General features: G+C 42.4%; 1 protein-coding gene across 1 annotated transcript in view; it reads right to left on the reverse strand.

The window, feature by feature from the left end:
- Positions 1 to 2,958: 2,958 nt before the first annotated feature.
- Positions 2,959 to 26,515, reverse strand: part of Gpc3 (glypican 3) — a 340,901-nt gene continuing 317,344 nt past the window's right edge. Inside the window, exon 8 of the mRNA XM_028887089.2 lies at positions 2,959 to 3,466. Within this exon, the coding sequence (XP_028742922.1) occupies positions 3,297 to 3,466 (170 nt within the window). The 3' untranslated portion in view covers positions 2,959 to 3,296. The remainder of the gene's footprint in view (positions 3,467 to 26,515) is intronic.

The raw sequence follows: 26,515 nt of genomic DNA on the forward strand, positions 1-26,515 counted from the left end.
ACAAGTAGCAGACAGAAGAGACTTAGTTGGTAGCTATTTCTACAAAGCTATTTTGGTAGTTCAGTTGGCCACAGGTCATTTGTCCAGGGTGGTGTAAGGGACTAAGGACATGACTCAGTGGATAGAGTGCCTGGTATATATGAGGCCCAGCACTGCACAAAGCAGGCATAGGTCTGTAATCCCAGAACTCAGGAAGTGGGGGTAGCAGGAGAATTAGAAGTTTAAGGCTCTTGTCCTCTGATTTTTAAGCTGACCTAAAAGAGATCTTGTCTTAAAATGAAAGTACATGGCTGCTAAGCAAGCCTCTGCATCCTGGAGCCCTGTGGAAACATAATGGCCTCTCTTCCACGTTCTCAGGCTATCCCTGCACCAGTGGTACAACCATTGGCCTAACAGTCCAATGGAAGGAACTACTGACCCATTTCCGCAGAGAACAGGAAGAAGTGCTTATGGGATTTACAAGACATGCTTAGAAAAGCAAAGAACTGAGAAGAGGCACAATTTAGAATTCTTGTTGAAGGACAATTGTGAAAAGTCATCATGTTATCCTTACTCTTGTGTTGCTCTTTATGGAAGAGCCAGATCAATGGGCTGACATAATAGGAAGGGATATTTAGATTCTACCTAATAAGGACTGGGTCACATTCTAGAGTTGTGTGTTAATATAATCTCAAGTGTGTGAATATACATCTTTAGCTAGAAAGGGGAGAGTGATTGACTGAAAAATCAAATGTTTAACACTAGGAGCTGAGGTTTACACTCAGTGGTACAACATTTGCCCGGCATGTGCAAGGTGCTACATTAATCTCCAGCATATGCCCCATCCCCAATAACAGTGGACATCAATAGGTGTTTCACTCAACTTTCCATTATTATAGCAAAATACCTGAGATAAAAATTATGAATAAAAAGACTCATTGCATTCATAGTTCAAGCCTGAGCTCCTTATTGGCCTTGTTGCTGAAATGGACAACTTCCTTTGCCTGGCTCTCAGGGTGGAGACATGGAACTTAAAACCACAATTTTCTGTTTGTGGGAGCAAAATGTGGTTTCTCAGCCACCAATTTATTATTATTATTATTTATTATTATTAGCCACATTAAGTAAAGCCTTTTCGGTGGAATGACAGGGAGTTTTTAGACGGTAACTGGGTTTAAGGCCTTCTTCTGGTCTGGTATGACTAGCAAATCAGGCTTTAAGTCTAAAGAATGAACCTTTCTAGTATTTGGTTTTTGTAAATCCAAGACCAAAGGGTCTTACAAACCTCATTCAAATTTAGAACCAAGAATGGCTTTATCTTCAATCTATCTTCAAAACAAAGACAGTTTCTTGATTTTTGCATCTCACCAACCACTATGAATCATGTAAGTTATGTTAGGAAATAAAACTCAAAACAACAACAGAACAAAAAATAAAACTTGTTTAGAAAAAGCTAAGTCCCAAATTTCCACTTTGTGTTTGTAGGCATTTCTGCAAGGGACCAAAAAAGGCGTGTGTGTGGGGGATATTGGAAAGTTAAGCTCTTCAGGAGGCCGACAAGAGTGTTAGTGACGGCAGGGCTGAGGAGGTGGATGGGACGCTAAGCTGTGATAAGTTGTACCTTCTACTTCCCCTGTGATGACCTCCTACTATTGGACTGAAGTGGGAGCTACTGCAGGGGACCATTGCCTAGACTCAAAGAGGATTGACCATCTCCTCCCTGCACCTCACCCTGGCTTCTCTGTAGGAAGGCCAGGCATACAGAACATTACACACATGATAAAAATGGCAAATTGGTTATTCCTGGAGTTCCTTGGCAGCAGGAAGACAATCTAAATAAATAGTAAGTGCCATAAATGCTTGAGATGCTGTATGTGCACAAAATGGACTCAAAATACTGGGCCTATGGTTCTCGGAAGGTCAGTGTTAGAATTAGCATGAGGGCAGGGATCAAGGGCTGTTTCATTTGCCATTCTCTCTAGAATCTGGTGCCTCACCAGTCACTCAATAGGTTCACAAAAATCAAGGTTTAAGTAAGTGCTTGTTGGAGAAGCCAACTGAGGCAGAGGGTTAGAGAAGCTTCTAGTAAGTCATAGGCTTGCTGATGACAACTTTTACAACAGGACTCAGGACATTTGTTCATCCTGCTATGCTGCAGTTCTTGAGGAGAGACACGGCAGAGAACAAGCCTAAAATGACAGAAGAGAGCTGGGAGAACTCTGTTTGCACTACTTGGGTCCACCTCGAGCTTAGAGAAAAGGGGAATATTAATTTTATGACTTGCATATAACCTACACAGAAGCTTTTCTAGTTGAAATCTGTGTGTAGGTGTAGGTGTAGACGCATGCTGATGTACATGTGTGTGCCAGTGCATGTGAAGGCCAGAGGTTAGCTTTGGACACCTCAGATGCTTTCTACCTTGCTTTTTGAGACAGAATCTCTCACTGGCCTGGAGCTCGTTGAGTAGATTAGGCTGGCTGGCTTAGCAAGCTCAGGGTTCTGCCCGTCTCTGCTTCCTCAGAGCTGGGATTGAGAGCACAAGCCAACCATGCCTTGCTCTCTGCATGTGGTTTCTGGGGATGGAACTCAAGTCCTCATACTTGTGAGGCAAGCCTGTTATCAACGGAGGTATCTCTTCAGTTCAGAAGGGAAATCTGGAAAGAGGTCACGGCAGAACGCTTTTGAGCCACCTTCGGTCTCCTAGGCAGGACAGTCCATGCTAGGGTTTCTCAATGGAGACCGGGCATGGACCACTGAGAGGGGGTGCTTTCATCAAGAGTGGTTAATGCTTGAGGTCAGCATTCCTACTCGCCTTGAAGGTAGAGGTAAAGAAGTGGTTGCAAGGACCTTTTGGATCCTAGTTGGATTACACTGACTAGAAAGCCAGATGAGAGAGAAAATAGGGAGGAAGGGAGAGGAAACATACGACCGCTTTATAAAAAAAGGACCCAAACATCATTTTATTTGAACTTTTATTTATTTTTTTTTTCAAAGAAATCCATGCAGAGAAAGAGAAAAGAGGGAAACATGACAACCATGTTGTAGCAGTCAAATGTAAGAAAATAATTTGGCACAACTTGAAGGGTTTTTTTTTTTTTGTTTTTTTTCAAAAAGACAATCTACCTTACTACTAAAATTTACCTTCCTCATAAAAATGCCATTTGATTTTCAGAAAGACGTTTAGCCTTCTAATTAATGGCGGGAGGAGGCGTAGAAGATAAAAAAAATAGAAAAAAAAAAAAAAAGAAGGTGGCCCCCTTTCTGTAGGAGGACCACAGGGTGCTGCAGGGCAGCACAGGCACTGGGGCACTAGCACGTCAGTGCACCAGGAAAAAAAAGCACGCCACATAGATGGCCATAATGATCAGGATCTTCAGTGGGGACGGCATGGTCCCCGCGCTGTGAGAGGTGGTGATCTCGTTGTCCTTCTGGTTCACATGTTGCTTGTTCCCTGGAGCATCGTCCACATCCAGATCATATGCCAGTTCTGCCAAAAGAGAAAGTGGATTTGAGTTGCAGGAGTATATACCCCATCAGGTCTACACTGTTCCCAGGCTCCAGCCCCTGGCTGGACGGGTGAGAAGCTCCCACTTGGATTTTTCTTTGGTTTGGGAAGGGAGGGCTTCCAGAGGCAGGAAGGAGAGGGTGTGGTGTGCCAGGAGAAGGCCAGAAGTGCTCTCGGGCAGAGAGCACAGCCGTGGGGAGCGAGTCAGTCAGGGCTTCCCTCTCGGCTCTGGCTCCACCAGCACAGCAGGATGCTTGCTGGTCCTTTGCAACATCTCCCAGGCAGATCTCTACCCTTGAAGGGAAGGCCATTTTCATCAGAACTTACATCAAAATGTGCTAGGCGGGTGAACATATCTGTCCTTGTGTGTTGGCGAGGGAGGGAGAGTGGGAAATATGTAATGGATTTTCTCTTAGCCCCATACAGCGTACTGATATTCTTATTCCAGGAAATATGAGTTAATGTTGAAGGACAGGGTAATTTGCTGTTGAAAGCTTTATTTTTCCCCCAATATTTCCTCTTTTATATAATTTCCTCTCCCATAAAAGCAATAAAACCTCACCAAACAGTCCCATCTCTTGAGCAAGCATGTCCACCTTTTGACATTGTGATACAGCATTGTTACCTACAAAGTTCACATTGAGAACTACTCAATCAAGTTACCCCCTTCCAAAAGAGTCACCCCAAACTCTCCTAATGGTTTCAATAAGTTTGTGATTTTTGTCTTGGGCTGCATTCCTTGCTATCTTCAGGTGTATGAGGCTTCTGGTTGGACGTGCCTGAAAACACAGGATATAATTTGATGCCAAGTGATTTAAGGTTAAGGAGAAGCCAGTGGGTAAAAAAAAAAAAAAGTCTTGCATTCTTTGCTTGTTATGTATGAGACATGTACATGATTCTGAAAATAAACAGGATGTCTTTGATTTGGCCTGATACAAAAGTCCCCTCGAAGGCAAACCTAAGCAGACGGAGGTTCTATGTGAAATTCTAGATTCCCAGCCCAGGGGTCAGTTTCTTGCAAATTTGTGTCTCCAGATCCAATCCACTGCCTTGTTTTTTTCTTGACTCTATGTCAGTATTTTGTGAAGGTGATGTGAGTGAGTCACCACCCAGCCAACTCTCCCACAGCCAGGGGCCAGAGAGATCCCTCTGGGGCACTGAGAGGCATACCAACAGGCCCAGAGGAAATGACTGGGATTCTACCGAAGGAAGGCGCAGAGAGGAAGGAAGGGCTCCTATTACAGGCCATGGAAATATTCAGGAAGTCCCAGGAAGCAAGTGTGTGGATTCAACTGGTCCCAAATACGCACAGAACTGGGTCCAAGACCAGGACAGCTCTAAGGCTGGCATGGGTTAGTACAGGAAGCAAAATCAAGGAGCTCAAAGCCAGGGGCTCTGATTTCACAGGCTGTGACCCCACCTTCCAAAAAGGCTATTGCAATCTATAAAGCTACCAAGGATGATGGGAGAACCGATTTTAATGTGTCTCATCTGAAGAAACAAGACATTTTACCTCAAGGTTTCTTTAATTTGCATATATTTAATCACCAGTGTAGATCAAGTTTTTCTGTGCTTTGGCTTATTAATTATATTTCTCAATGGGTAATAGTTTACATTCTTTGCCTTTTAGTGCGATAGGTATTGATAGTTTTCCTATTAATTTGAATTCTACGTATTCTATTGGATTATCTGCTTATATTAACCAAAACAAGTATTATTTGATCTTGTAATTTTTTTTTAAATTCTGTCATTGCATCCCAATGAGATGATGACCTAGCTTTTAATATCTATAAATCAGATTCTATTTTACACCTGTAAAATTGAAGCACATTTCTTTTGCCTGAGTGCTGATAGTAATTCACATTTGTTTTCTGGGGGAACTCTATTGCTCAGGAGAAGTAATTCAGCAGGCTGTAATCCAGATCCTCCTCAGTACATACATATAGACAGCCAGACGGACGAAAATGAAAGGGGGAAAGAACAAAGAGCAACACTGCTTGGAGACCAGAGCTCTTTCTCTGAAAGGTGACCTATGTGGGGTGCACAAGATGGCTGGGGTCAGCTGTCGGTTGGCAAGGCTAGCACAGGCTTAGGTCCTGATCCGCTTTCAGTAAAGCAGAGAACACATATGACTGATCTCTTGAAAGCCAGGCCTTGAGTCCCACGGCAGCTTCGCCACTTAAGCGAAGAGGGGTATTTTTAGGGTTGACCTGAATGAGAGGGCTCTCAGCATCGCTTTCGCATTTTTTCTGGATGACTCTTGCCCAACATCAAGATGAAACACTATCTATTAATGTTCCCACTTTGTTCCTCCTCTATTAGTTTGACTCTTCAAATAATCCGCCAACACCAAACAGCCCTGATGACTGTAGCAGCCAGAGCAGGTGCAACACTTCTGCTCAATCCAGTCGTTTTTATCCTTTGAATGCAAGTTTTACTTTACATGTTTTTATTATGTACTTAGGCTGTGTGACATGTGCGAGCTTAGATGCATAGCAGGAAGTCAGAAAGCAAGTATCAGGAGTGGGTTCTTTTCTTTCTTCGGGTTCTAAGGATTGAATTCAACCTTGTGCAGCAAGCATGTCTGTGGCCCTCTAATCGTTTCCCTTGGACCTTATACTTGGAAATGATAACAATGATCTCGAATTAAATTACTGAATGCCCGTGTTTCCTAGATAATGTGCTATAGTATTCAGCTGTACCATCTCATTGACTTTAACCTTCCCTACAACCTTATGAAGTAGGTATTCCCATTTTACAAGTGAGGAAGCTCAAGTTCAGGGTAGTGGGTTTGGTCTATGTTTCCATGGTAACCAGTAGCTGTATTATCTGAACCCAGGCCCTGACCATAAACATGCTGCTTCTTTTTTAAAGTGTTTTTTTTTTTTTTTTTGTGTGTGTGTGTGTGTGTGTGTGTGTGTGTGTGTGTGTATGGTTTTTGAGGCAGGGTTTCCATGTATAACAGCCTTGGCTGTTCTAGAACTTGCTTTGTAGACCAGGTTAGCCTCGAACTCAGAGATCATCCTGCCTCTGCCTCTTGTTCCTTAAAAATTATTTATTTATTTATGTTTGTTTTATAGGCATTGGTGCTTTGCCTCCATGTATGTGTGAGGGTGTCAGATCTTGGAGTGGCAGACAGATGTCATGTGGGTTCTGGGAATTGAACTTGGGTCCTCCAGAAGAGCAGCCAGTGCTCTTAACTGCTGAGTCGTCTCTGCAGCCCCACCCTACTGCTTCTTGAAGAATTCTGTATACCAAATATGCTGCAGGACTAAGTAGTAATAGATTCCCATTAAAACAAACAAATCTCAATTACTGAATGTATATCATAAAAGGGAACTTCCAAAGCATGAGAAAAAGGCATTGTTTCCACCTCAAATTTATCACATACTCAGTTAAGAAACCCTGTTAAACTTTGTAGAATAGTGCAGAGTTCTTGATTTGGGGATCTGACATGGAAATTATCAGTTGTGTTTCCTAAGAAATGAGTGATGATGGCTAAGGCCATTAGATCCCAAGCATAAATCTAGGCCACCAAATGGCCTCTCAGAATATTCTTCTCTAAGTTATGGCTAGAGATTGCCCGAGGTTCTCCATTCAGAAGAGAAGTCTTATCACTCAATCCCTCAGTTCCCTGCCTGCGGTGTACACTGACTGGAAGCCTAGCAAAGCCACATTCTGGGCCAAGGCCACCACCACGAGGATTAGAGCTGAAAGACAGAGCTGAGAACAATAAGAGAGTATTGTGGGAGATAGGGAAAACAGGATTTTGGTCAAAGATAAATAGGGACATTCCTGGACGGAGGAAATAGAATCCAATTTCATTTAGCAAACAATGCTAGCCTATGGAAGATGTCTTATGGAAGATGTCCCAAAGAGTAAGCAGAAGGCTGAGGAAAGATTAACAACTACTTCAAGGGATTGCACACTGTGGCAAGGGTACCACATCAACAGACAAACCAAGTTGACATCCCTCTGAAAGCAGAAAGGACTCATGTAAAGGCATGGGCAAATTACCAAGGGGAGAGATTAAAGCCCCAAAGAGAGCTATCCGGGAGGGTTTAGGCCAATTTGGCTTTCTCCATCAGGAATCATGATGATGACTACAGCAGGGCTCACTGAAGTGGCTTTTAAGGAAGTAGTTCAAGACCTGAACGTTGAAATAGAAGCAATCAAGAAAACACAAGCTGAGGGAATTCAGGAAAAGGAAAATCTGAGTAAAAGAAAGACCACTAAGAACTGAGACTGTAGGTAGTGGATTTCCAATAGGAGCAAGGGACCTCTATGTTGTAAGGGGATGGAGTACACACTCTCCAGATGTGTGTGTGTGTGTGTGTGTGTGTGTGTGTGTGTGTGTGTGTGCACATACACATGCATTTGTGATGGGAGGTAATAGTGGTGAAAGGTAAGGCAAGAAGGACAAATTGGGGCCAAAATATGTGGGTTAGGAATGTTAAAATGATTGTAAAGATAGCGGGGGCGGGGGCTGCCTGGCAGTTTCCGAGACAGGGCATGCACAATCCGATCTCTGTATTATCTCTGTGAAGCACAACCCTAAGCCTAAGCCAGAGAGACTCAGGCATCTTGTCCTGAAGAAGCAAGAAGCCCGTGGGAACAGAAGCTGGGGACCAGTGAGTAGCACATGTGAAAAAAAGTTAAATAACTCAGTTTTGCTATAAACTAGACATATGAGAAACACCACATATGATTTTATTTGAAATCACTCATATTTTTTTTAATGATTTCCATACTATATTTTCATCACGTTAGATGTATATTTTGACAGGGACATACATTGCTTCTATCTTAGAGTGACTCTTCTGTGAGAACCTTTAGGGCCAGCAAGGAGATTTTTTTTTCCCAAGCTACATCTAAAAGTCTGTTTCTATTTGTAATCAGTTTAACTATGCCCAGGGGGTAGACCCAACTATCTGTACTAATTACATACTCAGCCCAGACTCTCATTTCGCCGCCTTCGTGGCCTTTGTGTTGTAGATTAGATGATCCATTTAAAATAACAGTCAGTCATTAGGGGCTGCCTGTTGTTTGTGTTGGAAAGCTTTTCTGCACTGGGCAAAGCTCTGAGAGGAGAACCCTTCAGTCCTGGTTATTAAAAATCTCCTCCTGGAATCCCCAAGGAATCTTTAGCATCCCCAGGGGCCTGGAAGTCTAGATTGAAGGCCTGGCTTGGTCACAACCTTCCTACTTCACCTCTGACAAGGCATTTCCTTCTGAGTGAGCTTCAGCTGCCCCATCTGGCGAGTCAGGGTGCTGAACTGATGACCCCTACACTTCCTTTGAGTTCTATTTCTCTCTGGGTTCAAGGCTCTTGGGACCTGGACAAGGGGCAGAGTCTGCTGCAGGCTGTAATCATTCCTTTACTCACAATAGCCAAGGTGGCCTTTTCCAACAGAGTCTCCCCATAGACGCAGGGTCAATCAGTTGTTTCCCTCGGGATATTTCCCTAGTAATCATAAGCTACTGAATTCTCTTGCTTCTTGACTTCCTAATCTTGGATGAGAGATCCTGGCAATAAATAGATCCATGATGCACTGCTTTGGTTTTGTTTCTAACCCATGGTTATTACCCTCACCAAAGCCACTGCCCACAAAACTTTGAGAGAGAAGTTGTTGTATCTGAGGGATGGTCCTTCAAGCAGGCCTGCACAGGCAGTGGAGGAGAAAGATTTGGCAGCCAATGTGATCAGTCTCGGGGCCCTTTCAAAGCCTCTGAGGGCCTGAGTATATAACAACAAACAAATGCTCATTTGAGTAAATGGGCACCAAGAAGTTGCTATAGGACCTTCACTTACACTGATGGCCAAGGGCATCTCTGGCTGCCCTCAAAATGGCAAGGGAGGGAGGCTACTGATGAGGCTCAGTTGTAACAATGTTCACCTCAAATGCACAAGGCGCTGGGTTCGATTTCCAGCTCTGTGTAAACTGGGTGTGGTGGCAGATGCCTGTAATATCGGCACTTGGAGGTGGAAGCAGGAAGATCAGAAGTTCAAGGTCATCCTTGGCAGAAGACTGTGTCTTAAAATTAAAAATGGCAGGGAAGAGGATGCTACTGCTAAGCCAAGCATGGGGGTTTCTTCCTTGCCAAGCCTGTTCCAGCAGATGGCTTCAATCTGGCCCTAATATAGCAACAGAACAGCACTGCCATCCATCCCTGTGTTTTCCATTTGCTGCGTACAGTTAAGACTTGGGTATGTGAAACCTCAGGCCATTGCCTGGCATACCCTAGAGGATAAAACTGGGGGCAATCTCCAAGGAAACGGCACTCATTGCAACACTGCTCATTTTGCTGCCCATTCACACGGATATCCTGGGGCTTTGCTATTGGTTTCTGATTCCCAAACAGATCTTGGTTTCCTTGTCTTCTGAACCACAACAAAAGCCCCCTTCCTGCCACAGTAACCCCACCTCCTTTATGAACTTTTAGGAATGAAATGGGGACTTGGACTTGAAAGCAGAAGCCAATGGCTCTGCAAATGAAGCTTTTCGTCTTCACAGTTCAGATGTGGGTAAACAGGCATACTTCAGGCTTTTGGGTTTTAATTCTTCTAATGGGATCCCTTTGAGAATAGGCCATTTCATAGTATGTCTTATTGACAAATCAGTGAGCTCTCGATTTTGCCGACTTGATAACTGACTGTAAAACCCGGGAGTGATCTGATCTCATGGCCCCTCCTGGAACAGGGCTAGGCAGTGAAATCGCCACTTCATTTTTTTAATTGCTAATTCCAGCCTGTAAACATCCTCAGTTATAACTGAGGATTATTTCTATTAGAAGAATAGAGTGCTGAGAGAATACAGTTGATTGTCCCCATTCAGGAGGAATGATCTTTCTCATAATAGACCTGTTTTTCAAGCTGGGATACAATATCTTTAGGTTATACTTGTACTGGGCTATGGGCATAGAAACCATGGCATACTTCCCAGAGATGTAGTAGAGGAAAAGTACACTGCTTTGTAGAAAAATATTCAAGGCTGCCTCAGTGGTTAAGAAACTTGCTGCTCTTGCAGAGGACCTGGGTTTGATTCCCAGCACCCACTAACTCTCTAACTCTAGTTCCAGGGTGATACTGATGCCCTCTTGAGGCCTCTTTGGGCTTCCATATGCACACTGTGCACCTATATACATTACACACACACACACACACACACACACACACACACACACACACACACACAATTCATCAATACATCTGAAAAATGTCTTTAAAAACCATGTAAGGTTGTATGATGGAGTAAGAGTACACTGCAAACTCAATGAAAACTTCAGAAAACATTTCTGATTGAGCTAGTCCTTCAAATTAATTTCCATATCCTTGGGGGAAAAATTTGATGGCATTCTTTTCTGTACATAGGGTGGAAAGGTCTTAAAAGTACTGTTGGGCAACTTGGATCACCTGCTACCATATGTGACATTCCAACTCTCAAATTCCAATTGGTGACTCAATATATTCTCTTCTAGGATAACTTCCTTGTCAGGAGATAATGCCATCAGCCCTCAGCTATGGCTCTGGCTGCTTAGCCTTCTAATATAAAATTGAAGAATTTGAAACACTAACTACGCTATATTGTTGTTTGGCAGTTAAGAATCCTTCAAGAGATCACTTAATCTTTTAGAAAATAGCAAACGGTTTTATTATATAATCTTATCATAACATGGGCCACTATTGTACTGATTTGGATGTGTCATGAGTCAAGTTATATTCCCAAAAAGAGAATAGCTCTGTCCTGGAAGCCTGGGGAGTAAGAGTGGATGCTGGCCCCTCTGCTTCAGCCCAGGCCCTGGACCGAGTCCTCAACGCCCCAGTTATAGAAGATACCTGTTTCTCTCCAACGCTCGGCTTTGTGTGTGTGTGTAGCGGGGTTTCAGGAAGGAATGTTCTCTTTTGTGACAGCTAGAAATAAGACAGGATTCTATTCCTAAAAACACACGTGAGAGCACGTTTGCCCCTGCCTCACAATTCTTTGATGGCTCACTACTGCCTATGGGAGAGAGTCCTAAGTCCTTAGCAGCTTCTCTGCTTCTTGTTTCCCTGCTTTCTAACTGGAAAACTGCCCATGTATTTTTTTCCAGACATCATATACTGTAGTCCTAGCAATGTTGAAAATGCCAAGGACTTGAAGTATTTTCAAGCTGTTTCCTTAGATTAGGATGATGTCTGTATGCTCTTTCTCTCCCCTCTCTCCCTAGCTCTCCATCTTTTATTTTTTCCCCAATCCATCTCTTTTTTTTTTTTTTTTTTTTTTCGAGGCAGGGTTTCTCTGCGTAGCTTTGCGCCTTTCCTGGAGCTCACTTGGTAGCCCAGGCTGGCCTCGAACTCACAGAGATCCGCCTGGCTCTGCCTCCCGAGTGCTGGGATTAAAGGCGTGCGCCACCACCGCCCGGCCCAATCCATCTCTTCTACCCACAAATATATCTTCCAAGTTTCAACTTACACACAACACATCTTTCAGGAAGCCTAGTCCCCTTGCCTTGGCCAAAACCAATAGCTTTTCTGTAGTAACTGGATTGGATTTCTACTGTAGCACCAACTTTAATCTGCATCATAGCAGAGTTAGTCATTACCAGGGTCTCCTCCTCAACTAGACTGACTTTGGTGAAGTAAGAAATGATTTTTATTGTGCTCCATAGTTCCCACACAGGATTTGGTCAATATAGAACTTAAACATATGCTTGTTGCCTGAATGAACAAATGCCCAAACAGACACCCATTCCCAGCCTAGTGAGAGTATGTAGATGAGGAGAAATCTCCTTGCAAGAATGACCATCCTTAAGGGGCTGATGCTTCTGATTTTATCAAGGGAGTCACCACTGACCCATTCTGAAGACAATACAAATGTAGGGCCAATGACAGGAAGCTCAGGAAGCAAACGGCCAGGTTCAAAGCCTGGCCTTTAGATGCCCAGGCAGCAGTTTTTGGTTCTCAGTATGGATGGAATCCACGAAGATGGTTTTCGTATTCACTTTTGTTGCCTGGAACCTGACACCTTGCTATGCCAAGCAGCTGACACATGCCAGCATTGTGTGTGACATGCAGAGCAGGAGACAAGGCTTTCTAGTGAGTAGCTTCCAATCATTTCTTACTTGCAACCTTGATGACTGCGTCCCGATACCTTTGGCCTCTGTCCCTGCCTCACGATTTACCCCCCCACCCCCCTCCCCACCACAGCCCATCCTTTCCCGCACCATTGATTCCCAAGTGTAGGGGCTGCTGTGATTGAAGTCTCAATGCCTGTCTCTGGAACATCAAAGTACAGCCTTGTTAATGAAGTCCACTGCTTAGCTGTGATCATACAAAGCAACAGGACTTCAATCCTCCCAGTAGTACCTGCCAGCCCCCTTGCTCATTGCAGAGGTCCATGGGATGAGTGCCAGTAAAATACATTTGCACACTGGCACAAGAATAAGTGCAATACCTTAACCTGGAAGTTCTGTGTTTTCATCTCCACCCCACTTTTCCATTTCCCAATTCACTTCTTTTTCTTTTTCCATTGCTCTCTAAGCAACTTTCCTGTATCCAATTATTTTTTTTTCTTTCTGGTCTAATCATAGCTTTCTCTAACAAACATTTCTCTCCTGTTTCCACAGCGCTCTTTTCCATAGCCTTAGGCAAAGGCAAGGTTGGAATCACTGGATAGATTTTGACTTTTAAAATGTTTTGGTAGTGAGACAGTGAGACTCTGTAGCTCAGGGCCAGCTCTGAATTTGCTTTGAATCACCTGCCTCGTTCTTCTGACTTCTGGGGCTCTATGTGTGAACTATCGCACTCAGGTTTGGCTTTTAGAGAAACTGCAATCATCTTTTGTTTGTTTCCCCCTTATCCCCTTTGAGTACTGAGGATTGAACCCAAGACCTCAAGAATGCTGTGTTAGAGTTCTACCAGTGAGCTACATCCCCAGTTCTTGGCTCTGAATAATAAACATGAATTTTTTTGGTTCTTCCTCACTTGATGTAAATGTCTAAGCCAGGTTCTGTTTCTTGTGGCAGAGGTTCCAGTATTTCTTGCTTTTCTCCTAAGAGGAAAATAATTTGGACTTAAGAGATCACTATTGTAATCTGAAAACTTGGATGAAGGAGCAAAGGCCTTTCTGACAGAACACCCTGAGAGGTGTGTAGAGCTCCCCTAGGTGATCAGATCTCAGGAGGTGCTCTACAGGAGTTTGGACAGCCATGAGGTAGGGTGTTGGTGAAGGAACTCAAACATGGATGGAATTGGGGAGGGGAAGGTAAAGTAACTTCTTCGAGCACTGAGATTCTAGAATTTCATTCAGATCTTGAAAGGTCTCATGATAGGGATGAAGGATGAAGGTATAAGGGTCAAAGTGACCTTCGCACACTTCCCACTGACACAGACACCATTTGGAGGACAGTCTCTCTCAAAATGACAAGTGGCTTTTGGAGTCAGTGGCTCACATGGAGAGGAAGATGTTCAGTTGGCTCCAGAGTCATTGACCAAGACTTGATTGCAGGGGAGCAAATGGTGATTTGCTTAAGGTGGGGAGAAAGAAGCCTATGAGCTGTCAGTGTGCTGACTTAAATATCAAAAATAATGAAAACATGTATCAGGCAATATGAAATGTTGAGTGTGGGTAACCATATGGAGGTGCTTGTGTGCAAGACTTGTTCACAATGAATCCCCCAGAAGAACACTTTGTAATGCCCAGGTGGTAGACTCTGCTCAGTGCAAGTGCACAAGGGTAGCTAGCTACCCCTCAGGACACGGAAGCAAAGAAGAGGCATTAGCTGGAGAAAAGTCCTTTAAGGACCATGCTTAGGACCGAGGTGGGGAGGACCCAATGGAAACGCAGGCAAACTGAGCAGAAGAAGCCAGATGATCTGTCCACAGATAGCTCTGTGGGCTTTCGAACAAAGTAGGTGAGTGCAAAGTGAGGCTGGGAAAGGTAAAAAGGGTACCAAGTGGCCTGGACCCACAGCTCTAAACATGTGAGTGGGAGAAAGAAGGATTCCACTATAAAGAGTAACAGCTTACTGAGGAGGATTAAAAAACAAAACAGCAGGATGATAACACACCAAAATTAAAAGAAGATGCAGCTGGCATGAACACTGATTAAATCTTTATAAGTGAAAAGGGAGACACGTTTTCCATTATGTTTTTACCTAACTACAGAACACATCCAAGTGTCTGTCAGCTAGACAAATCCACGTCATGATTGGTCAGTTAGAATTAAGAAAGCAAACAGCTGAGACAAAGCACCATGCTGTAAGCACCACAAAGTGAGTGATGGTCACATATGAGGGGCAATTTCAGGTATGGAAGGACCGACCACTAAGGAATCCATATTAAAGCACATTAAAACATGCAAAAAACAGAGGCCATGAATTTGAAAAAGAAGAAGAAGAAGGGATGTATGGGAGAGCTTGGAGAGAGGATAGGAACGGGGCAAAATGATGTAATTATAAATCTCAAAAGAGATTCAGTCACCAGTAGGTAAACCAGATCAAAATTGGGGCTTTGTAGCAGGCCACTCTAAAATTCTGGGATTATATGTCAAAGATAAATAAAAATAACCACAGCAGTCAATCTGTAGCTATCCAAAAGAGGATGGGACCTAGGGTGGTAATATTCATGGCTTGGGGAAAAACAAATCCAACATGGAAACGTGCTATTAATATTGCAACGGGAGGGTGACCAAAGTGTGGCACAGGACCCTCATATCCTCCTATGACTTTCTTGCATGGCGCTTTCTCCACACTAATTAAGAAGAGATCATACTGGAAAATGCCCCTTGGAAACATGACTTTGCTCAAACTAAAGTTCAGTGTATTCTTTTTTTCTGGTTTGTATTATTACTAATTTTCAAGTAAGAATTTCCTATCCTAAAATTCACTCATTTCAAGTCGATTTCAAATGTTGAGTGAGTTTTCGTGCGTTTACTGAGGTGTGCGACTGTCATCAGCCTGTGACTGTGGGACACCTTCATCTGCCCAGCGAGTCCCTCAGACCAGTTACAGTGACTCCTTCAATGGAGTCTCCTGAGGTTTTCATCTTGAGTCCTTGCAGCATTCAACACTGCTGGCTACTGCTGTTTTGAAACTTGGCACGGCCCCTGCTTCCTGACACTGCTTCCACCCTGTTCCTCTGCTATCTCTCTGATCACTCTAAGATTCCTCCTTGGACTCTGTTCTTTCTTCTGCACTGTTTGTACAGATTGGTATTCCCTTCCTCCACTCTTCGCCATTTCTACTTCATACATCTTCCTCAATCTGTTCACTGGTTTTCCCTCCCAACAACCCCCGTTATCTCTAACAGAGGATTTCTACATCTGGTTCGATCTCAGACATCTTTCTGGAGATGTTTAAGTTCACTGGCTGTTCCCAGCTGGATGTCTGTCAGGCAGTTCAGACTTAGCATATCTCCAGTGGAATGCGGCATTTCCCTTCCCTTAACTGCTCTCCTCCTCTTCCCCTGTCTCCCCTTTCAGTGAAGGTTTTTAGTCATCACCAGGTAGCCCAAGCCAGAAACCTACCAGTCTCACTTTTTATCTTCCACGCTGACTTAATCGCCACTCTAAGTACTGTTTGTTCTCTTGATATTTGGAGAATCCATTTCCTTTCCATTGCCATTGTTTGCTACTGGGCTATTGTAGCAGCCCATTTTATCTGTCTATCTCCAAACCACTAGAGTCTTTTCATTTGATTGTTACCCACCCAACTACGAAACATGTAAATACACTCTTCCTCTTTCTTCCCCCACCCACAACTTTTGAGACCGGGTTTTCTGTAGACCACAGTAGTCTTGAATTATCTGTGTAGCCTTGAGGATGATCTTGACCTCTAACCTTTTTATTTTACTTTATGTATGTTGGTGTTTTTTTTCTGCCTATATGTCCATGGACCACATGCATGTTTCTGGTACCCTCAGGGCTAGAAGAGATCATTAGGTTCCCTGGGACTGGAAATAGAGATGGTTATGATTTGCCCTGTGGTTCCTCTGCAAGAGCAGCAAGTGCTCTTAACCACTGAGCCTCTCTCTAGTCCCAGCCTTGAGCTCTTGATTCTCCACCTCCCAAGCACAGGGATTACATTTGTACAATTCCTGTTTGCTGGAGATGGAACCCAGAGCTTTGCTACTGTTAGGAAAGTACTCTACCAACTAAGCTACACCATTAGCCCATAAATACACACTGTTTTATGATGTTATTATGATGGTTGGCATAAGGCATTCCTCATGGAAGTATATAATGTACTTTTATTATGTCTCCTATATCCTGTTACCTTCCCCTGTCTTGGCCTTCCTCACTCCATTAGTCTCCTCTGTTCCCCTAGATAGCTTCCCTCTACCTCTATGAAAACCACTTTTCAGAAACATTAGGATACGAATGAACTGGTTTCTTTGTAACATTTTCATCTGTATTTTGTTTTGATTGATTGCTCCTTGACAACCCCCCTGCCCATCTTCTGTACTCCCTTCTTGCTTGTACCTTGCCATCTCCAGTTTTTTCCTTTCATGTCACATGTGTTCTATTACCCTCCCCAGTTCCCTTCCTTAAAATGCCCTCTCCCCCTCTTCTGGTCCTCTTTTCTAGTTTTATGACCTGCATCCACATTCATTCTCACATAACTCACACATACTAAAGTTATAAGCTAGAGTCCATGTATGAGAATGAAAATGAGATATTTGTCTTTCTAGGCCTGGGTTTCCTCACTTAATATAGTCTTTTTTTGGTTTCAACCATTTTCCTGAAATTTTCATAATTTCATTTTTCTCCACAGCTAAATAATTGCCATTGTATATATGTATCACATTTCTATCCATTCACCTATTTTTGAACATCTAGGCTGGTTCTCTTTCTTTGCTGTTTTGAGCACAGCAACAATAAACATGGATATGCAAATATCTGTGGTAGGATATAGTTCCTTTAGGGTATATGTCTAGAAAGATTATAGCTGGGTCCTGGAGTTCTATTTTTAGCTCTTTTTTAATATTTCTATGTGTGTGACTGATGTGTACATGTGTGTACATATGTATATATGTTCACAGGTGCGAGTGCATGATTCACACTTGCTATGGTGCATATATGCTAGTCAAATGACAACCTTGGAGTCAGTTTTCACTTTCTATTATTTTACTGCTGTACACGCCAGGTTAGTTGGCCTGCCAGACTCCAGAGACTCTCCTGTCTCCATCTCCTACCTCTTCAGAAGAACACTGAGATCACACACTACTTAGTCTGGCTTCACGTGGGTTCTGGGGACACAGATCTTCATGCTTGTGCAACATGAGCTTTACCCAGTGAGCCATCTTCTCAGCCTCTCTTTTATTTTTCTAAAAAACCTCCACATGGGATTTCCATGAATACATTTTTGAAATTAAAGATTCAAACAATACCAACATATATACAGTCTAGACACAGACACTCAGATACTGAGACACACACCCAGACACACCCAGAAACACACACACACACACACACACACACACACACACACACACACACACACTTTCCATCTCACCATTTCCTCTGACAACTTCACAGTGATGATTACTGGTGAATGTGTTTTATATGCATACATGGACTCAGATTCTACCATCTTGTAAATCTTTGTGTGTTAATATTTGTAGAATGACCTCATTCTTTTGAATCATTGCAAGGAATTCCATAGAGTGAACATAAAAATGGGCTATTTCCCATGGCTAGGCATTTAGGTTGTTTCTGATTTCTCCTATATAAAACAGCTTCAGAGAATATGCTTTGATATATGCCTTTGGCATGTGATGCATGTCTATGGGGTCCATTTCACCATAGCATGCAGGAATGACAGCCAAATATGGTCAAGCTTCAAGACAACAGGGCAGAAAGCAGGATGGACTGGTTGGAAAAAGGAATTTTGAGAAGGGGGGTTTAATGTCTTTCTAAAAAAGATAATGTAACTAAACAGAGAAACTTTGTCTTGAAAGACAAACAAACAAAAAGATCATGTAGAATATGATATCAAGGAAGCATTACAATGTTAAGGAATTGGGATGAAAATCATCTTATAATAAGTACCATAATTCAACAAATATTTTTAAAAACCAGAGTCAGACATAGTGGTGTACAGCTGTACTCTCAGCTCCTTGGCAGGCTCAGACATGAATGAAGGTTGTGAAACTAGCCTGGGTAAATGAGTTAGACTGGCCCCTCTCTCCAAGAACCGAACCAACCAACCAACCAACCAACCAACCAGCCAACCAAACTTCAATCACTTATTTAAAAACTGCAATTTCAAGATATGAAAAATCTATCTGTACAGAATTGTATGGAAGATAAACGGGGATTCACAGTCACACATTACTGAATATGGCTAAACAACAGAATGCTTGCATTAAGCAAACCAGCATGACTCTAGGCTATATAAATTGGTCAGTGGCTCAAATCTTAGTATGTATACTACCTTCATGGCTATTGGTTGGACCCATGTACAATATCTCTTCTATCTTCACAATTTTAAGATGTTGAAAATACTTCATAGGAAAGATAATTCAAATCATTAACAAGGTAGAAAATGGGTCTTCTGAGGAAGGTGCTAAAGAAAATATATTTGCCGGGCAGTGGTGGCACACGCCTTCAATCCCAGCACTCGGGAGGCAGAGGCAGGCGGATCTCTATGAGTTCATGGCCAGCCTGGGCTACAGAATGAGTTCTAGGATAGCCAGGGCTGTTACACAGAGAAACCCTGTCTCACCACCACCACCGCCTAAAAAAAAAGAAAAAAAAGAAAGAAAACCTATGTGTCTAGTGACCTTTGGTTTACTTCCAAAAATGGCGGCATTGTGGTCCTGAGACCTTTGGAGTTTTTGGTGACGAGGGTTTAATACTGGCAGTTAGTCTGTTGCCCAGCCTGAAGACCCACAACTGCACAAACAGCGAACAACATGTAAGGGGAAAATTAAAACGAGCACACTCTAATTAGGTATGCAATGTCATCAGAAAAAGCAATTTACCAAAGGGATTACCGTGATTAAAGATGCAAGCCCCTTAAATAAAGAGTCTTCTCTTCAATTGATTTGTCCCAATTGGTTCTCCCTACGCCATGTAGAATTCTGGTTGGATAACAATTTCTGGTTGTCCTTTTAATTTCTCCGTGAAGAGATTAGAGGAAGTAAATGGAGCCTCTTTAGTCACTATAATTTCCTCACAAATGCAAGAAGTATTAACAGAGGGTATAGAGACAGATTGCAGTTTAGGTCACCCAGGGGAGAAAGCTGAAGTCTCCCTTTGACTACCAACAAGGTAAGTAATCCTCAAGTCTTTTTTTCCTTACAATTAAGGCTAAGACCAAGTGTAAGAGGGCCCTTTTCTATTTAGCTTTTTTTTTTGGGGGGGGGGTGTTCATCTTTCTGTTGCCCCAGCCAGGCAGACAACATAGAGGGTTCAGAGCCCTCAAAACAGACAGGTGGAGTCCTTCACCTACCAATCTTTCTCAGCCTGTCTTCGCTACCTTCCTGCTTTTTCTCTTTCCTCTCATAGCTCTGTTCCCTAAACTCATTTCCAACCTTGGCCACATTTTTGCAGGGAGAAGAGTGGTGAATATACACGGAGTATAGATGTGAAGACATGATTTCTGTTACAGTTACCTGAGTCCATATAAACACCTGTTTATGGGTGTGAACATTCGCCATCTCTTGAAGTGGATAAGTGGAGGTGTGTATAGCAGCCATAGGTGAACAGAAGGGTGTATGATAAACATATTTAATTGTTAAACATTTCCTGAGTGGTAGGAACATTTATCGATGTACTAGGAACCAGACAGCCAGGACCTGAGGACACTGGGTCAGCTATGGGATCTACTCTCAAGGAGCTCTCTATCTAGCAGGAGGTGAAGATGCACATGATTGCATATGTTTTTGGCATTAGTACCTTGAGACAGGGTCTCTGGCTACATAGCCCAGGCTGTCTTTGAGCAGGTGTGAGATGAGGCAGCAGTGAACAGGAATCAGGCCCTTGTCATTTGCTGGGCATTGTGCCAGGGCTATGGCAGAAGAAAACTCAGTCTGGGCCTCCTGGAATTCTCTATCTTATGAGGCAGAAGATTTGAGTCCCAAAATAACTTGTCCTCCAAGCTAGAATGTGCTAAGTGCCACAGGAGAGGCATGAACAAAGAACCCTGGGGATCTGAGCAAGAGCAGAGAGTACAGAGGGGCTAAGGGAAAAAACCTGGCGGAAACTGATCAATGGTCCATCCTGCTCTGCCTGTACGTGAGAATGGCACAAGATATGGAAATGTTTGTCACCTTACCAGCCTACGATTCATTTTCTTGGCACTAGTACTTTGAGACAGGCTCTCTGGATATGTGGTTCAGGCTGTACTCATCCCCCTGCTTCAACTTCCCCAAGGTTGGGATTAACAAGTGTTCCCCACCGTACCCAGCAAGATGTTACTTATATGGGCTAACTATGGATATTTCTTGAGGAACATTCTGGAACCTAAGAGCTAATGTTTTCCCATGCTCCTCTCCCCTCTTTTACATCCATCCTCTTTTGCTATTTCCCTCTGTTTTTAATCCTTATTGCTTAATGATCTGAGGCATTCAGACAAAGCCCTTGTGCTTTGGTTAGTCACTGACTGAGTAAGGAGAAAGCAAAGTCAATAACCTTGGGCCGGATGTGCAGAGGGCCTGGGTTGCTGACGTGCCTTGTCATCCAAGGCTCTTGCTATCACTGCACTTGGGGCCACTTCCAAGGTCTGCTTGGCTTGTTGGTGTTTGGTATATCTGACTACAAGCACAGTAGAGTGCAGCTGTTCTTCAGATGAAACCCTAAACCCTTTCAAACACTCGGCCATCTTCCTACTTTTTTAGCTTGAGAGGCTCTGAATATTTCCCTTTGTACATTTTGCCAGCATGATGTGAGATGCCGGTTAACTGAAAGATTTAAGAGACTGTGTTTTAAATGTGGACTCCTTTAAAAAGAAGTTTCCTTTCCCCTGAGTTGTTGTTTTCTCCCACTAGCTGTCTGTCAGGTTTTTTGTACATCTTATAAAATGAAGAGCAAATATGCATCCATCATTAAAAAAGATCCACTCACTCCCCATTATAAACATACAGGAAAACATCACATTGTATCCTATAAACATATGCATTATCTGTTAATTCAAGATAAAATGAAAAGGAAACCTTGGAAGGGTTTCTTTGCTTTTCCCAATTATTGAAAGGAACACAATTAAGAAGCCAGACAGAAATCCTCAAAGGGGTCAGAAGATGGAGCTGAGGGAGTGACAGATCTTGTCTGTCTCATACGCTCCTTCCTGCTTAGAGAAAGAAGAGTGAAGACAGACTGCCCTTGCTGAGGACAGCAAGGCATGGATTCTGAAGAGCCGCCTAAGATGTCCTTGTGCTGGCTACAGTCCCCCTCCATCCCATGCTTTAAAATGCCAGCTCACCTTAGCAGAGGAACGCATTGCAACGGTGCTGTGTGATGGGCTGCCTTCAACCAAAAGCCCGGCAGAGCGAGACAGACTATCAGCTTGAATGACTGAACTTAGCAAGGCTAATGCCATGTCACTATTCAAAACCATGCCAATTTGGAATTTCTTAATGGCCTCAGGAGAGGGAGTCTTTATACATCCTACAATCTCTCTTCATTCTTACCTAAATTCCTTCTCCTGGATGTTGTGAATGGCCTGTTTTGTAGCCAACACAAACTTTGTCCTGGTAAAATAATGTAAGGAACTCAGAATGAAAAGAGATTAGCTGTTCCTGGCTCCTGTTATTTTAAAGCAGAAATAACTTTGGCTTCTACTGATTGATAGACAAAGCTTGAAATGCAAAGCATGCTCAAGTCTAGATTCAGCTTGAAAAGGACCTTAAAATATGCCCAAGTGCAAGTAATGGACTTATTAAAGGGAAGAAAAGAGGCACTTTTCACACACTCCCGAGCTCTTTAGTCCTGTCATATCAGTAATCTTGCTTAAGAATTTCATCCTATTTACATTGCGTCTCCCTTTAAATATCTTCAGGACTCATAGGGCTTCCAATATTTAGGCTCTTAAGATGTTAATTTCTTTATGTTAATTATGAGTGATAAAACTTGGAGCACTTGCAATGATTTCAATAGGAATTAAAAACAGGCTCTGTAGTTTTCATTGAACACCTGCTAACTTATCAGGACAGATATGTTAGGAACCAAGCTTCCAGTATCTTCTTTGGGCCATTTTTGGCCCAGTGCCAGAACAATTGCACTTTCCCCCTTGAGGACATTAGTTTATATTTGATGACAAAAGCATGAACTGCACCATTTGGGCGATTATGAAAATATTTATTAAATCAAAATAACATGGAAGGTTTTCAAGACACAGCACATGAAGCACACAGTTCTAAAACACGTGCATGTGTACACATACAGGCCTTCTATTCTAACTCAAAGAGGACTAAAAAGATGAAAATAGTGTCTTCCAAATGTTCGAGGAGCTTGGAATATTTATGTGGAATATAAAAGGCGAAGGAGTCACGGGTATTTTTCCAAGCAACATAAAAGGAAGGAGGCAGACTGGCCCTGTTTTCCTTAGAGGTACTAAGTTCTCCTAATTTTCCTGATGATGTTTGCCAAGATTAAGAATGAAAACCTGCGTGTGGTGGTATGTGCCTATAATCCCAGTATTTAAAAATATTAGGAGTTCAAGGCCAGCCTCAGCTACATAAGGAATTTGAAGCCAAACTGGGTTACATTAGACACTATCAAAAACAAAGAAAAACAGCATCATCCTTGTATACATGAAGACCTTGGTTTCATTCAAAGGACCAAAAAAAAAAAAAAAAAAAAAAAAAGAAAGAAAGAATGAATGAATGAATGCCCACCTCTTAGTCAGTCTCTAACCTTTGACACAGTTTTATTTTGGCAAGTTTTCTTTGTGCACAGTAAGACTCAGGTAGAATTCGACATGGGCATGTCCATGGTGATAAAATGCTAATCTGTTTCTATGGGGTTACTTAGAAACAGGAACCACTACCACAGAAGTACTAATAGAATCAGAGGGAACGACGGACACAAGGAGAAAGATTATGTATATCTCATGTCACCTACTACCTATGTGACCACAGCTCTTCGAATGGATTTCTGCTTGCTAATCTGAAAACTAACAGCAATACAAAATTCCATGACACGATTACAGAGGAAATGAAATCAGATACTATCTATATCCTACTTTATGGACCAAAGAGAAGGATAGGGTCATGAACAGGGAGAAAATAAAAGGCCAACTGAAATATGCTGCTGTCTCAGAATAGGGCTTATGAGAGAATTATGCAAAGTTTAATTCAGATGTATTTAAAATGTGTTTAGAAACCAATAAATGAAACTGGGTTATAAGTCCGCTTTGGGGACAAAGAGGCAAGCTAACTAATGTTATGTCTACAAGACAGAAAGAAGAATGTCTTGTTGAATTCAACTCTCCTGTGTGTGTGTGTGTGTGTGTGTGTGTGTGTGTGTGTGTGTGTGTGTTCACGAGTGCATGAGCAGTATGTGAACTCGTGTGTGCACGTGTAGAGACCAGAGGTCAATGCCGAGTGTCTTCTTCTATCACTCTCTATCTTCTTTTCTTTTCCCTCTTTTTCAGACAGGGTCTCATGATGTAGCCCTGGCTGGCCTGGAACTCTGAAGAGCAGGCTGGCCTTGAACTCTGAGACATTTCCTGCTTCTGCCTCCTTAATGATGGGATTAAAGGTATGTGTCACCATGCCCAGCTTAAATTTGGTGCTCACTAAAACCAGTATTTCTAGTCTGATGGGCAGGGCAAAACCCTGACACCCTCTTACCTTTGTCTGTTGCCACACATCTGGTCTCCGTGAATATACAACTCACTGAACTCTCTCCTCTGACCCTCATCTTTTTTTTTTTTTCTTTTTTTCTTTTTAAAGAAAGCCAATCCAACTGGCTTGTATCTAGATGGTTATATTGAGTTAGAATCTAATGTAGCTGTGTTAGTATTTTAAAATGTTAAAATAATCACAATCACAATTCTTTTCAAAGGAGCCAAAAAGAGATGGTTATAGGTAACAGCTAAATCTGAAGCCATGAAATATGGCATTTCGGTAAGTTACAACAACTATTTTAAAGTGCTAAATCCTAGATTTGCAAGCTAGAAATAAAATTATTGCTGCTTATAACCTCATGACTGATGGGCATGATGAAACTTTGAAGCAAGACTGTTCAAACACTGGCTCTTTCTTTTTGAGACAGTTCAGTCTACTTGGCTCTTACTTCCTAACAAGATCGGTCTCTCCATACACAGGCCACAGGCCCAGGCATTAGTGAATATTTGGCTTAATCAGGCACAGTGCTACTTTCCATTTCCAGTGGGGGAAGTGGCTGGGCTCTAGTAACCATGCACCAGGCCCTAGTTCTTATTCCAAAGCTGAATCTAGAATTAGTAGGGAGAGAATATGCTGGAAATGTTAGGACCACACCAAGTTACAAAGTCACAATTTCCAATGGTGATAAAACTTAAAGGGATCAAATCTGTAACTCAGGCCCACTCTGGAGTGACTTGCCACTGTTAGTTTTTTGGGGTCCATTTATCACCTAGAACTCTGACATCAACCAAAAAGCCTTTGAGGCAAAGTGGATCCATAGGTGTGACAGGGATCTGTCTCCACCATGAAATCTGATGGTCTTTTTGTAGTTACTTTTTAATATTTTATTTTATTATTTTAAATTATCTGTATATGGTGCATGTCTGTCTGGTTATGTGCCCATGGAGGTCAAAGGTATCACATCCCCCTGAAACTGGAATTACAGGCATTTGTGAGGAACCCAGTGTGCTTGCTGGGAATTGAACTCAGGTCCTCTGCAAGAGCAATATGTGTTCTTTACCTCTGAGGCACCTTTCCAGTATTGTCTTGCTTCATTCCTATTGGGGACAAAACATGGTAAAGTAAGGGAATAGGGATGTAGTTGTTGATAGAGGGCTTGCCTGGCATACAAAAGCTCTTGGGTATGCACATCTATAATCTTATTACTTGAGTAGGTAGAGGCAAGAGAATCAAGAATTTAAGGTCAACCTTGGCTATATAGTGAGTCAAAGGCCAGCTTGGGATTAATAAAATCCTGTCTTTAAATTTTGAAGAAGGACAAAGTATCTTGATTTCACATTTATTGTCATTTCTACTGTAGTTCCTCTTTGTCTTCTGGAGAGAGATTTGTTGACTTTGTGCTGTTTTGTAGCTGGCCAGGGCAATCTTACTGGTTTGGCATTACTAACTATCTGATTCTCTCAATATGTTGCCCTCCTACGTCAATTGCAGTCTGAGTCTCATTTCCACAGGGGCAAGGTGTTTAGTTTAAGAGGCAATGGTGCCTATGAGCAAGCCAGAGACTCTGGTTCCTTCCTGGTGAGTCAGACAGCATATACCCTAGGAGTATGAGACACACCAGAGTGGGTGGTGTTGTGGTAGAATCCTAGACTTGGAGCCAAATAAGTGCAGTTGTCAGTACTACATGCTCAATATTGACGTGAATATTCATATCATTTTTATGGATCATAGTTTCTTCACCTACAAACTGAAGATTGCTGTGAAGATATGTAAAGCATTTAGTATGTTGTTTGGCACATAATACATAAATAAATGTAAGCATTCCATAATAAGTCAACAGGGATGTGAGAGCCTCAAGATGGTCTTCAAGATGGACAGAACATTGTATGCTCTTAATTGTGCATGTCAGGGGCTTTAATTCCCTTCTAGATTTTAATCTCTCCAAAGTAACCATTTGCAGGTTCTTTTTGGAAGGCTTCTTGTGGAATCAATACAAATATGCTAGTAACACAAATCATAAGAAGAATGGAAGATGAACAATTAATATAACCACTATGAGAGTATCAGGCAGATGCTCTCCTTTCAGCTGGTTCAAAGTTGCTAAGTCTTCATGCTAGTGTTTCCTTTTTAAACAAATATGTTGCTGCAGATGGTTGGTTTATATCCTTTTCATTAAACTGTGGGAGTTCACATGTACAGAAGGTGCTAGGCAGAGATGCAGATATTCTCCCAGCTTTAATATCCCCGTAGTAACATAGTAA

Source organism: Peromyscus leucopus, chromosome X (assembly GCF_004664715.2).
Source record: "Peromyscus leucopus breed LL Stock chromosome X, UCI_PerLeu_2.1, whole genome shotgun sequence".
NCBI classification, from domain to species: domain Eukaryota; kingdom Metazoa; phylum Chordata; class Mammalia; order Rodentia; family Cricetidae; genus Peromyscus; species Peromyscus leucopus.